This window comes from Ceratina calcarata, unplaced genomic scaffold (genome assembly GCF_001652005.2).
Source record: "Ceratina calcarata isolate Rehan_Ccalc_2016 unplaced genomic scaffold, ASM165200v1 scaffold205, whole genome shotgun sequence".
Lineage (NCBI taxonomy): Eukaryota > Metazoa > Arthropoda > Insecta > Hymenoptera > Apidae > Ceratina > Ceratina calcarata.
Genome location: NW_017142138.1, coordinates 49834 through 60665, shown reverse-complemented (window position 1 = coordinate 60665; position 10832 = coordinate 49834). Strand labels below are relative to the sequence as shown.

Sequence of the window (10832 nt, the reverse complement as noted above, 5' to 3'; positions counted from 1 at the left end):
AATTTTTCTAATAATAAACAACTGAACAAGCCGTTTGGAAAGAACACGGTTTACGATATAATAGATTTCGTCATTTAAAGTGCATATACCAATTAATTGCACGATGAAAATGCTTGTTTGATTATGAAAAGCATTCGAAAATTGCTATCGCATTTGTAGAATCACAAATATTTGTTTTAAACAACCACAAGTTACTCGTTCTGTCCATCTACGATTCCCATGACTCCAATTGCTTTTGCAGGTCCATAGTTCGCAATCATTGACCTAGTCTAGTCAAAATTAAGATAGCAATGTCTTTACTAAAAGTTATGCAAGGCAGACGAGCAATCGTGTCGTTGAATGGTCAATAAATCTTTTATAATCATAATGATGACATCACGTTCTTATTGACGGGAGATAAGAGATCAAACAAAAGGTTCACGCGTTTAATTTGCGACGCTCTGTCCGCATTCATTTCATTCACATTTGTTAAAAGACGGGTCACGTGATTGCGAATTATGGTACAAGAAAACGTTCGCTTCTAACACGATCTACGATGACACGTGATGAAACGCTATGATGTCATGTGTTGTCGATTCGCATTAAGCGATCCACTTTTCTGTCGTCGTTTATTTAGATTTACGAATGCACAGCACCGGCTTGATGAACTTTTAAACTGCACGTGCCATCTCCTCCAGTTCGGTCCTACGCGAGGGCACGCTCTCGAAATATGTAGAATGCATTAGAAATTAAAGTGATATCTATGCGTCTTCTCTCGTCTCGCCGATAACAAATGACGCTCGCTTAAAACTATGAAGCGGGAGCAATGAGAATTTAGCCCCCGGTATCAGCAGACAACAGAGGAGAGGGAGAGAGGTCGTTTGCTTCAGCAACTGCTTTGGTCTAAATAAATTCGAGCGACGGCAAAGTTGAAAAGTAGCTCACTTTACTTTACTTCCCCGTTTCTGGTAAATATTAATTTATGGAGAACGTACCGAATGGAAAACAAAAGATTCGTGGCTCGTTAAAATTTATCCAATTATCTTTCAAAAGGGTTTATGCATTTATGCGACTAAAGATGCGAGTAAAATCATTTTCGTGACGATTTCTTTTTGTTTTTCAAGAGCTTAAGATTTCGAGATTGATGTTTAAAAATAGAGTTAAAAAAAAATAATATTAAAATTTCGTTGAAGTGTTACTTCGAAAAAGTATATATAAAGATTTGGCGTATTACAAAAATTTTTATTATCCGACGTCTGATAACTGGCACGGATAACGACGGGCCAAAAGCTACGAATATGTGTACAATTGACGAACAACAACACACAACCAGACACGTTCCATCTGGCTGCGTGCATTATCTATCGGTTAATTTATCGATTTCCAGTTGCGCGGCAGGATTCGGGCATACGGTAGGAAATGTGTCAAAGCAATTTCACGATATCCCACGCGAGACCGTCCGACAATTTATCGAAATGTTCTGATTGTGAGCTTCGCGGTGAATTGGCCACGCCTATCGCTGATTTATCTTTCACCTAATCTAATTCATCTAGTTCCACGGCATGTTAATTATGCACTCTGTATTTAGTAGAACATAGCTATACGATTGTGTAACTAAATAAATATTTCTTTATACGCTCAAAAGTTAGGAAAAATGGCCGAGACAATAAGTCATTATCTAAATTATCTATGATTTAATCAATTAAATACTGCATAACAATATTTTTTACTTGTTTTGTATTCTTCTCGTGTTAGCGTTTTCTCTATTTTTCTTTCCACTTTTTTTTAGATAGAACTTCTCGCAGCACGTAATTGCATTTTGTTCGCCTCAGTAACACACAAGAAAATAAATCATCGAATTTGAACGGAAGTCAGATGGCAGGCTTGCGTTGAAAACTTTTCGCCAAAAGACACCACGATGTTATTAATTTACCAAAGACAAATTACCCGGTCTCCCAAAGCGACCGGTTAAGTTTGTTCCCGCGACTTCGCCTGTTATATTATGATACACGAATAGTTTGCAGCTTCCTAAACACAAGATTTTCTAATTACCGTAACGTCACGCGCTATAACACGCTGCACATTATACATGTATCGTGTTCCCCTTTAGTGTTCCACATAGTAATAACAAATGTTGCGATATCGATCTTTTATCACTTCCGATAAATGAAAACAAGAAGGATAATTTTTATGAACCCCGTTACAAGGAATTATGCAATATTAATTTTTAATTTTTTGTTCTACATAAAAAACTTTGCGCTTTCTTTGATGCTTCTATCTCTCACGGTTAAATAGCAAAATCTCCTCAATCCTTACTATCTCCAGTTTCTCCTCATTTACGAAGTAAGCTTCTTTCACTTATAAAAAAGGAAGAAACGGAGACATAAAATCCGTGCAAAGAACAAAGTCGTAATAAAAGAAGAAAATTCTCTCTCCGGAAGATTTACTTTTATGCAAATTCGCATAAACTTACGATTTCGGTCTCTAACGAATTGAATCATGAAAATATCCTCACCACTTTTAACCTACATCTGATATATTGCGAACAGATAAAGAAAATCGACACTTTTCATTATTTTAAAATGTATCGGTTCCATCTCACTCTATTAATGGAAGTAATGCATGTAATTATACCATAAAAGATTCCCTAATGGGAAAACTGAAATAATATTTAAAAAAAGGTGACAAAAACCCTTATCATGGAAAAATTTTAAGAACATGCTTATCATCAGATTCATTCCTAACAGAAAATTACGGATTAGTCGCTTTACTACTTCCATGAGTATCGCCTGTTCAGACACGCACCCTAGAACCCACGTGCTCTCTGCACAATTATTTTCATATCTCTGCCAACTATGACCACTATTCGTCCATTACTCCCACCCCCATCCATTACTTTCTTCTCTCTTTCGCTCTCATTGCTTTCATGGGTCACACGTGTTCCTATCCATCCGCCTGAATGCCTTTTACCTGAATATCACATGCAGGAAATGGGAAAACCATAATGGCCGAGTGAAATGCAGCCTCGGAGAACTTCAACTGCTATACCTGTCTCGTCCGATCTATATTCTACCAAATCTACTGTCGTGCGGCACACTCACTGGTGTGAACGTAATGGAAAAGTCTATAAGCCTGCCGAACGTAAGGGGCGAGACGAGCGATTTGTGTATCAAATCGAATCTGTCCGATTTGCGTAATGTGGTCGGGAAATAGGAAGTTGTGCATCCAAGTATAATGCCAATACAATTATACGTGAATTATTCAACGAGGACATATTACATAAATCATACTCGATATTGTACAGATTAAATATCGATATCAATGATCTTTAAACTTTCAGGATGAAAGATTGAAGTTATACTATAATTGTACTTATTACTTAATGAATTATCGCAAAGATTCCGACCATCAGAAGAAAGTAGCACGCTCTAATTAATTGTTATAATTCTCATTAACAAATAATTTCTTATACCATCATTATAATCATCATGCCTCATGTTTTCACCTTACCCATTGAAGAAACTTTTCTAAAAGCCTTACCATTATCTCGTCTCATAAATATTGCATCGGCAGACAAACTTTTAAAGGCAATTGAATTCGGCTACCAGCTCTCTCGACAAAATGAAATTTAGGTGTGGTGACCCTAACTTTACGAACAGTAATGCAGCCCGAAGATGCTCGGTTGCATCCGATGCAGAACGCTGCACGTACGGAGCCGAGGGGTTGAAAGCCCACCTAATCGCCGATTAAAAATTCACACGGTCCAACTCGCGCACAAGCCTCAGGCAAATCTCCAAGGTGGAGGTGTCGCCGTGCCATTTAGCCAACGAGGCATTAGGATCAACCGGATGCGGTGTTTCGAGATGTAACCGATATCTGAAAGATCGTCACTAGCTTTACCGGCTTCGACCGGCTTATAGCGTTGCACGCAAAATTGTGAATGAAATTCCGGGCACAAATAAAGCATGGCTCTTATTGAAGATCCAGTCTGGTTCTCTTTTCATGCATAGAAGCTAGACTGGGCCTTTAAGTCGTGAATTGTTTGATTTATTTCTCACCTTGGACTGCGTATGTCGATTGCCTCGGTTTCCACGGACAATTCGATCTTCTCTCGCGTTTCCATCGGCATCTTCACGAGCACGGATAACCACTCGCAGGACGCACTGCTTGGCGTTTTGAATCCCATCTGATTTAACAAAATGATGTAACAATTTAATAATAGAATAATATCGTTTTTAGAAGTAATTATAAAATAACATCAAACAATGATACAAAAAAGTCTAAAACTAAACATTATATAAGCAAAAATATCAAAGATCGATCACATTTACATTACATTTACTTTACAGGCTACATATATAAGAAAATAAATTTTCAAGTTCCTCTGAAATCAAAATTCTATTATGAGACATTTGATTTGGGAAATAATAATCTCGATGTGATTACGATAAAATATGCATATTATAACAAATGTAATAAAAATAAAATAACAATTTATTTTTATCACGAAAGCAGCTCATGTTCAACGCCACTGGATTAGAATCTGTGACAAGAGATTGATCGGAAACCCGATGACGTGCATATGTAAGTACGTGCGAAGTATTCAAATTTGTAGCTGGTTTGATATCAATGCAACACTAACTCCCAGAAAGACATCTTCCGCTGTCACCGCCTGTTTAAATTTCATTTCGTATTCTGGCACCTCCCTAGGATCATAGGCTTCCAAACTTTGCACAGCGGTTACTTCAGACGGATGCCAAATATCGTCGCCTTCCGGTTTCAACGATGCATGTGGACCCGCATGAGACATCCCATTCTGAGCTCTGATATGACCAGGTCCTTGATAACATCATTTTTACTGTATCATATATAACGTTACGATGCTATAGAAAATTAATGTCTACCAAATATGTATTTCTTTTTTCTTTCTCAACTTCCTGTGAAATCCAATGTTGATATTGACGGAACTAACAATAAAGCGAATTCTCGCATATAGCAGACTTGCTGAAAAATTAGGGTGGGCAATAACAATATGAAAGGGATATAAAACGAACACTCTGAATATATATAAAATATACAACAGGACAGAATAGGGAAACATGAACCATATCCTATCATTTAACTCTATAACAAACACAGAAACATAGAAAAATCATGGAAATCGGTTCAGCCGTTCGGAAGTGATGCTGAAACCAATATATTTACAAAACTGACTTTCATGTACATAAATGTATATTGTTAATATTAAGTGAGTGTGATTAAAATTCTACAATGTCTATTACGCAGAGACATCTTCAAAATCTGTTATATAAATTTCGATTACAAACGGATAAAAATTTCAAAAAGAACGATTTTTACTCTTTCACTTGTAATTTCGATAAATTCCAACTGTTTGACATTTTCTAATAAAATAATAGCAAAAAATGTTCATTAAGTAGCCCAACGTACATTAAATAATAAATAAAGAAAAAAAATACTTCGGAAAATTTTAAATTTACCAAGTTTTCGAGCCCCAGCCTGTGGCAAATCATCTTCGGATTCTGAATCGTTCTTGGAATGATTAATCAATTCCTCCAATGCTTTTAGTTCGTGATAGCCGAAACAACCATCCATCTTTTTAACTATAAATGTTAAACACTTTTCAGAAATTAACACTAATCACTCACGACCGAGAATCAACATCAATAAGCGAAGTTGTCAAGGTAACAAATTTCATATATACATATTGTGCAACACATAAAGGCACGACGCGAACGCGGGTCAGTATAAAAAGGTATAACATTACTTAGGCACAGTTTTGCACGCACAGTTTCGTCTGTAAGATCGTGGTTTTGCACGTATCAAGTTCACAGTTTTAATAGATAATACAATAAAATCTACCCGTTAAAAATAGCATTAAACAAAAAGATATTAAAAAATGGAGCAATCAATTTGGCGGACATGCACATTGCACATTACGGATTACAGGTTCACCAATCGAGAAACGAAAATAAAAATCCTTTCTATAGTGGGTTACCAACATGGCTGACACTACTGCTGAAAAATTATCAAAAAAGTGAGTAAATTAATGATATTAATTGAAAATTAGATTGCCCGAGTATTTATTTGGCATGTGTAAACAATTGTCTATTGCATACACCTCTTATTCAAACAGAACCATCATGGGACAGTGATCAATGCTGTTTTGTGGTTAACCACATTGTTCTCTGGGCATCTGTCTATATGGATTTAATTTTTACGAGCGTTAAATAGTTATATTTCACGAAGTTCTATGAACAAATGTATTTATTATACGTACATGTAAATAAACTATTAGTGTTATAACGACGCTTTTAATTAAAAATGTTGTATAACATAACCAAAGTTTTTGTTGACGTGGTATTGCCGGTACTTCATAAAACGAAACCAACTAAATTGCATCAAATATCTATTCGTAATTTTCACACGAAGTGCGTATGATTAGAAAATACTATGTTTTCATATAAGAATTATCGCACATCAAATGTTTTGGATTTGATTGCAGTGAGTTGAAAAGACGTTTGAAAGCAGAACAAAAATTGAAGGAAAAAGCAGAAAAAGAAGCGAAACTACTGGCAGAGGCAGCCACGAAAAGTGAAAGCCAAACTGAAAAGAAAAAAGAAGATAAGGAAGAGGAAATTAGTCCAAATGTGAATATATATAGAACTTAAAACACACTTTTTACATTATTCCTATATTTAATTGAAATTGTTTCCAGGAATATATTAAACTTAGAACACAAGCAGTCCATCATCTCAAGAGCATCAATGAATCTCCATATCCACATAAATTTCATGTGTCAATCTCATTGGAAAATTTCATTGAGAGATTTAGTGATAACTTGAAAAATGAAGAAATTATGTTCAATGAAGTACATAGTGTGGCTGGCCGTGTACACTCGATCAGAGGGGCTGGTGCTAAGCTTATTTTTTATGACCTCAGAGGGGAAGGCGTCAAAATTCAAGTAATGGCTAATGCAAGACATTATAAAGATCAAGAAAAATTTGCTGATGATACTGCTAAGATAAAAAGAGGTGACATCATTGGTGTGGTTGGAAATCCTGGGAAAACCAAGAAGGGTGAATTTTCTATTATGCCTCATAGTATTACCCTTTTGAGTCCTTGTTTGCATATGTTGCCACACCTGTTTTTCGGTTTGAAAGACAAGGTACATAAAATATTTTTGACTTCAAACACACAATAGCTAACAATAATTGTATTATCCGTAACTATTTCATAGGAAACGAGATTCCGTCAACGTTATTTAGATCTTATTTTGAACGACAGAGTGAGGAAAACGTTTCAAGTACGTGCAAAAATAGTTGCGTACGTACGAAAATTTCTTGATGAACTGGGCTTTTTAGAAGTTGAAACACCAATGATGAATATGATCCCCGGTGGTGCAACAGCTAAACCTTTTATTACACATCATAATGAATTGAACATGGATTTATATATGCGCATTGCTCCAGAATTATATCTTAAAGTAAGGATTGTTTCATAATCGTGACCGACTTGGTCCAAAGTGCTACTACATATTTAATCATTGTTTACATGGTTGTAGATGTTGGTAGTAGGTGGAATGGATAGGGTGTATGAAATTGGAAGACAGTTTAGAAACGAAGGAATAGATTTGACACACAATCCGGAATTTACTACGTGTGAATTTTACATGGCCTACGCAGATTATAACGACTTGATGTCTATTACAGAAGATATGATGTCAGGGATGGTGAAAGCTATTCATGGCAGTTATAAAATAACATACCATCCAGATGGACCAGAAGGCGAAGCAGTAGAAATTGATTTCACTCCGCCGTTTAAACGAGTTTCAATGATGGAAACACTAGAACAAGTTCTAAAAACTAAATTACCACCAGCGGACAAACTAAACACTCCAGAAACAAATCAAATACTTAGCGATCTTTGCGTAAAACACGAAATCGAATGTCCGCCACCAAGAACAACAGCTAGATTGTTAGATAAAGTAAGATTCCTCTTTGATTAAAAATTGGTTCATAATTACATTATGAACTTACATAACATAATTACGTTACATAAATAATTACATTATTTTCTTAATAGCTTGTTGGAGAATTTATAGAAGAGACTTGTATCAATCCTACCTTCATTATGGATCACCCACAAATTATGTCTCCTTTAGCAAAGTGGCACCGTTCTCAACAAGGCTTAACAGAACGATTTGAATTATTTGTTATGAAGAAAGAAGTCTGTAATGCGTACACAGAATTGAACGATCCTTTAGTTCAACGAGAGAGGTAAGTAATTTATTTGATCAAGAATTCCATATAAAGTACAGAGAAAAAATAAAATAGAAAATGTTCGTTTTAATATTCAGATTTGAGCAACAGGCAAAAGATAAAGCAGCCGGAGATGATGAAGCTCAATTAATTGATGAAAATTTCTGTACCGCATTAGAATATGGTTTACCACCAACTGCAGGTTGGGGATTAGGTATCGATCGTGTTACTATGTTTCTCACAGATTCAAACAATATTAAAGTAAGTTTTTGAACAATGAGGTATATAGAGGCAAATACAGAATATAATAATATATAATAACGATAATATATTTCTAGGAGGTACTGTTGTTCCCACAAATGAAACCAGATGATCCAAACAAAAATCAAGGAGTATCCGACGACGATAAAACAATGAATGAGAACACAAATCATGTAGAAAAATGAAGATTCATCTTCATGTAATCTCTCTGTGTGCAAACTGTTCTTTGAATACGAAGTGAAATAACGAAATAAAAAAGCTATACTTTCAACAATTGAAATGTCGTTATATTTTGTCATAACTGAAAGAACTGTTTCTTTTCTTCTAAGAAACTCTACTCCTACTAGTCTATACTATTACTTACCGTTAAACTAGTTTATAAAACTTCAAGAACATGGGAAAAGTGTATTTATACATACAATTTTAACTTTCACTGCAAGAATTCTATTTTAATATTTGTTTAATTTTCATAAAAAATTAAACATTTACAAAAAACGTAAATTATACTTAGATATTTACATTAAAACGACGGAGCAAGTAAGCACTGAACAATAATGTGTACTTGCAATTTGCTGGCAGCATTTTCATATTGTCAAATATTTAAGTAATAAATAAAATTTTTACAATAGTACAGTATTCGTTTATAAAAGAACCACGAAGGAAGACCTATTCTTGTTACCTTAGACCTAAGTTATTATTAACATGAGACTTGTAAGTGTATATTGATTACAGTTACCAGAGAAACATTGAATTATTAATTTGAGATGTAATTGATATGTTTCCCGGACACTTAACTGTGGCAGCTCTTTAAATGGTTGATATACATTATAATAAAAAGTTTTAAGAAATATGCTGAATTTTTCTTTTACACACATTAGCCAAACGTAATACCCATCTCTATCAACTTTCTTCCTCTTTTACGTATTTCGTAACAGAATTATAGTGAGCTCCTAGTTCATACATGTGACGATGATAAGTCAGTATCATCTTCTTTTCAATTTTATAGTCATCACCAATAACATATGGAACACCAGATGCCTGAATGACTTCTATTGGACATTTCAATACATGAGAAAGAACTTGGAGCTATTTTAAATAAGAACAATTCTATAAGCACAATTTGAAAACATTATAGGTATTTTTCAATTTATTACAACTTACCTCAATAGCTCCTCCCCAAGCACTTGTATCTGCCACATCATCACAATATTTCTCATACTGTTCTGGTGACAGCAAATCATCAGATTCTGCATTAGAAATGAATGGTAGAAATTCGTTCATATTTGCTCTCAAGTATATAGCAGTTTTTGTTCTAAGTTCACGAAAATTCAGTGGAGCTTCTCCTATAACTTTTAGCTGATGTGCAACAGCATTGTATAAACTGCAATAATTAATATAAAGAATAGATAACATGGAAACTAATAAAAGCAGTATAGAGCATACTTACCAATGGCCATCACTTGGAATCTCATAAACCATTAAACCACGTTCAAAAAGAACTTTTTTGATAGTTTGCAATTCTACATTCCTTTTTCCAAAGACATTTAATGCTTCTTGTTCTATAATTCTTTGGTTGCGTTCTCTTTCAGCATTTGCTTTTTTGTCTCTTCTCTTTTGTGCTTTTGAAATCCTACTTGTTGGCTGTTCGGACTGTTTATTATCTTTTATACTTTCATTATTACTATTTTCTATATCTTCATCTTCCATATTATTTATATTAAGATGTGTAACTCTCCATCTAATTAATTCATCTTCCTGCTTTTTGTCTAAGACTTCTTCCAGGCGGCCAATTTCTTCAGTTACTTCCTTCTTCCTCTTCTTGTCACCTTTGCAAATTGATTTCTTTAGCGTTTGTATTTGTGCTAAAATTTAAAATATAGTAAATAAACGTTTATATCTTAAAAATAAAATTCAAAATATATGATGTTATAAATATTTAACATAACGAATATTTAACAGTAACGAAATAGTTTATGTAAACGAAATTATATTAATAATTTAACTTCATGAACAAATATTAAGATCCAAAATTTCGCCTGCATTACCCTGTAAGTCCTTCCGTTCCTTTTTATGTTTTTGTGACAATTCTTCTTCTGTAAATTCTAATTCTGCCATTTTTAATTTAGAAGTTACTTAAAAACTGTCTACTTATTTTAAGGTTAAAAGATAAAAGACGACCATGACGAACAGTACTTCACTCGGATACTACTAGTGACTTCCAGTGCGCATGCCCCAAAAATCCCACGTTGTATTCAGTTCTGTAATCTGCACAGTTCTGTTCAATAAGTTCAGTTCTGTTGAGTTGCATTGCAT

General features: G+C 34.5%; 3 protein-coding genes across 6 annotated transcripts; 1 reads left to right on the top strand and 2 right to left on the bottom strand.

Annotated features, from left to right (window-relative positions):
• Positions 1 to 13: 13 nt before the first annotated feature.
• Positions 14 to 5833, bottom strand: Dnaaf6 (Dynein axonemal assembly factor 6). The gene is made up of 4 exons (XM_018019762.2): positions 5478 to 5833; positions 4622 to 4818; positions 4038 to 4165; positions 14 to 3855 (listed from the first exon to the last, which is right to left on the bottom strand). Exons 1-4 carry the CDS (start codon positions 5590 to 5592, stop codon positions 3726 to 3728), a joined length of 570 nt encoding a protein of 189 aa, XP_017875251.1. The 5' UTR covers positions 5593 to 5833; the 3' UTR covers positions 14 to 3725.
• Positions 5834 to 5946: 113 nt separating this feature from the next.
• Positions 5947 to 9147, top strand: LysRS (Lysyl-tRNA synthetase). Of its 3 annotated transcripts, XM_018019771.2 has the most exons (9): positions 5947 to 6034; positions 6134 to 6428; positions 6503 to 6647; positions 6716 to 7165; positions 7238 to 7483; positions 7562 to 7984; positions 8083 to 8276; positions 8357 to 8519; positions 8597 to 8799. In XM_018019771.2, the coding sequence occupies exons 2-9, from the start codon at positions 6322 to 6324 to the stop codon at positions 8702 to 8704; spliced, it is 1836 nt and encodes a 611-aa protein (XP_017875260.1). In that variant the 5' UTR covers positions 5947 to 6034; positions 6134 to 6321; the 3' UTR covers positions 8705 to 8799. The 3 variants fall into 3 exon arrangements, with proteins under 3 accessions (XP_017875260.1, XP_017875262.1, XP_017875261.1); XM_018019773.2 differs by lacking the exon at positions 6134 to 6428 and having other exon boundaries at positions 5967 to 6034; positions 8597 to 9147; XM_018019772.2 differs by lacking the exon at positions 5947 to 6034 and having other exon boundaries at positions 6083 to 6428; positions 8597 to 9147.
• Positions 9148 to 9153: 6 nt separating this feature from the next.
• LOC108622105 (deubiquitinase OTUD6B) lies at positions 9154 to 10766 on the bottom strand. 2 transcript variants are annotated; one of them, XM_018019774.2, is made up of 4 exons: positions 10565 to 10762; positions 9967 to 10381; positions 9681 to 9900; positions 9154 to 9605 (listed from the first exon to the last, which is right to left on the bottom strand). In XM_018019774.2, exons 1-4 carry the CDS (start codon positions 10632 to 10634, stop codon positions 9420 to 9422), a joined length of 891 nt encoding a protein of 296 aa, XP_017875263.1. In that variant the 5' UTR covers positions 10635 to 10762; the 3' UTR covers positions 9154 to 9419. The 2 variants fall into 2 exon arrangements, with proteins under 2 accessions (XP_017875263.1, XP_026667009.1); XM_026811208.1 differs by having other exon boundaries at positions 9417 to 9568; positions 10565 to 10766.
• Positions 10767 to 10832: the final 66 nt, after the last annotated feature.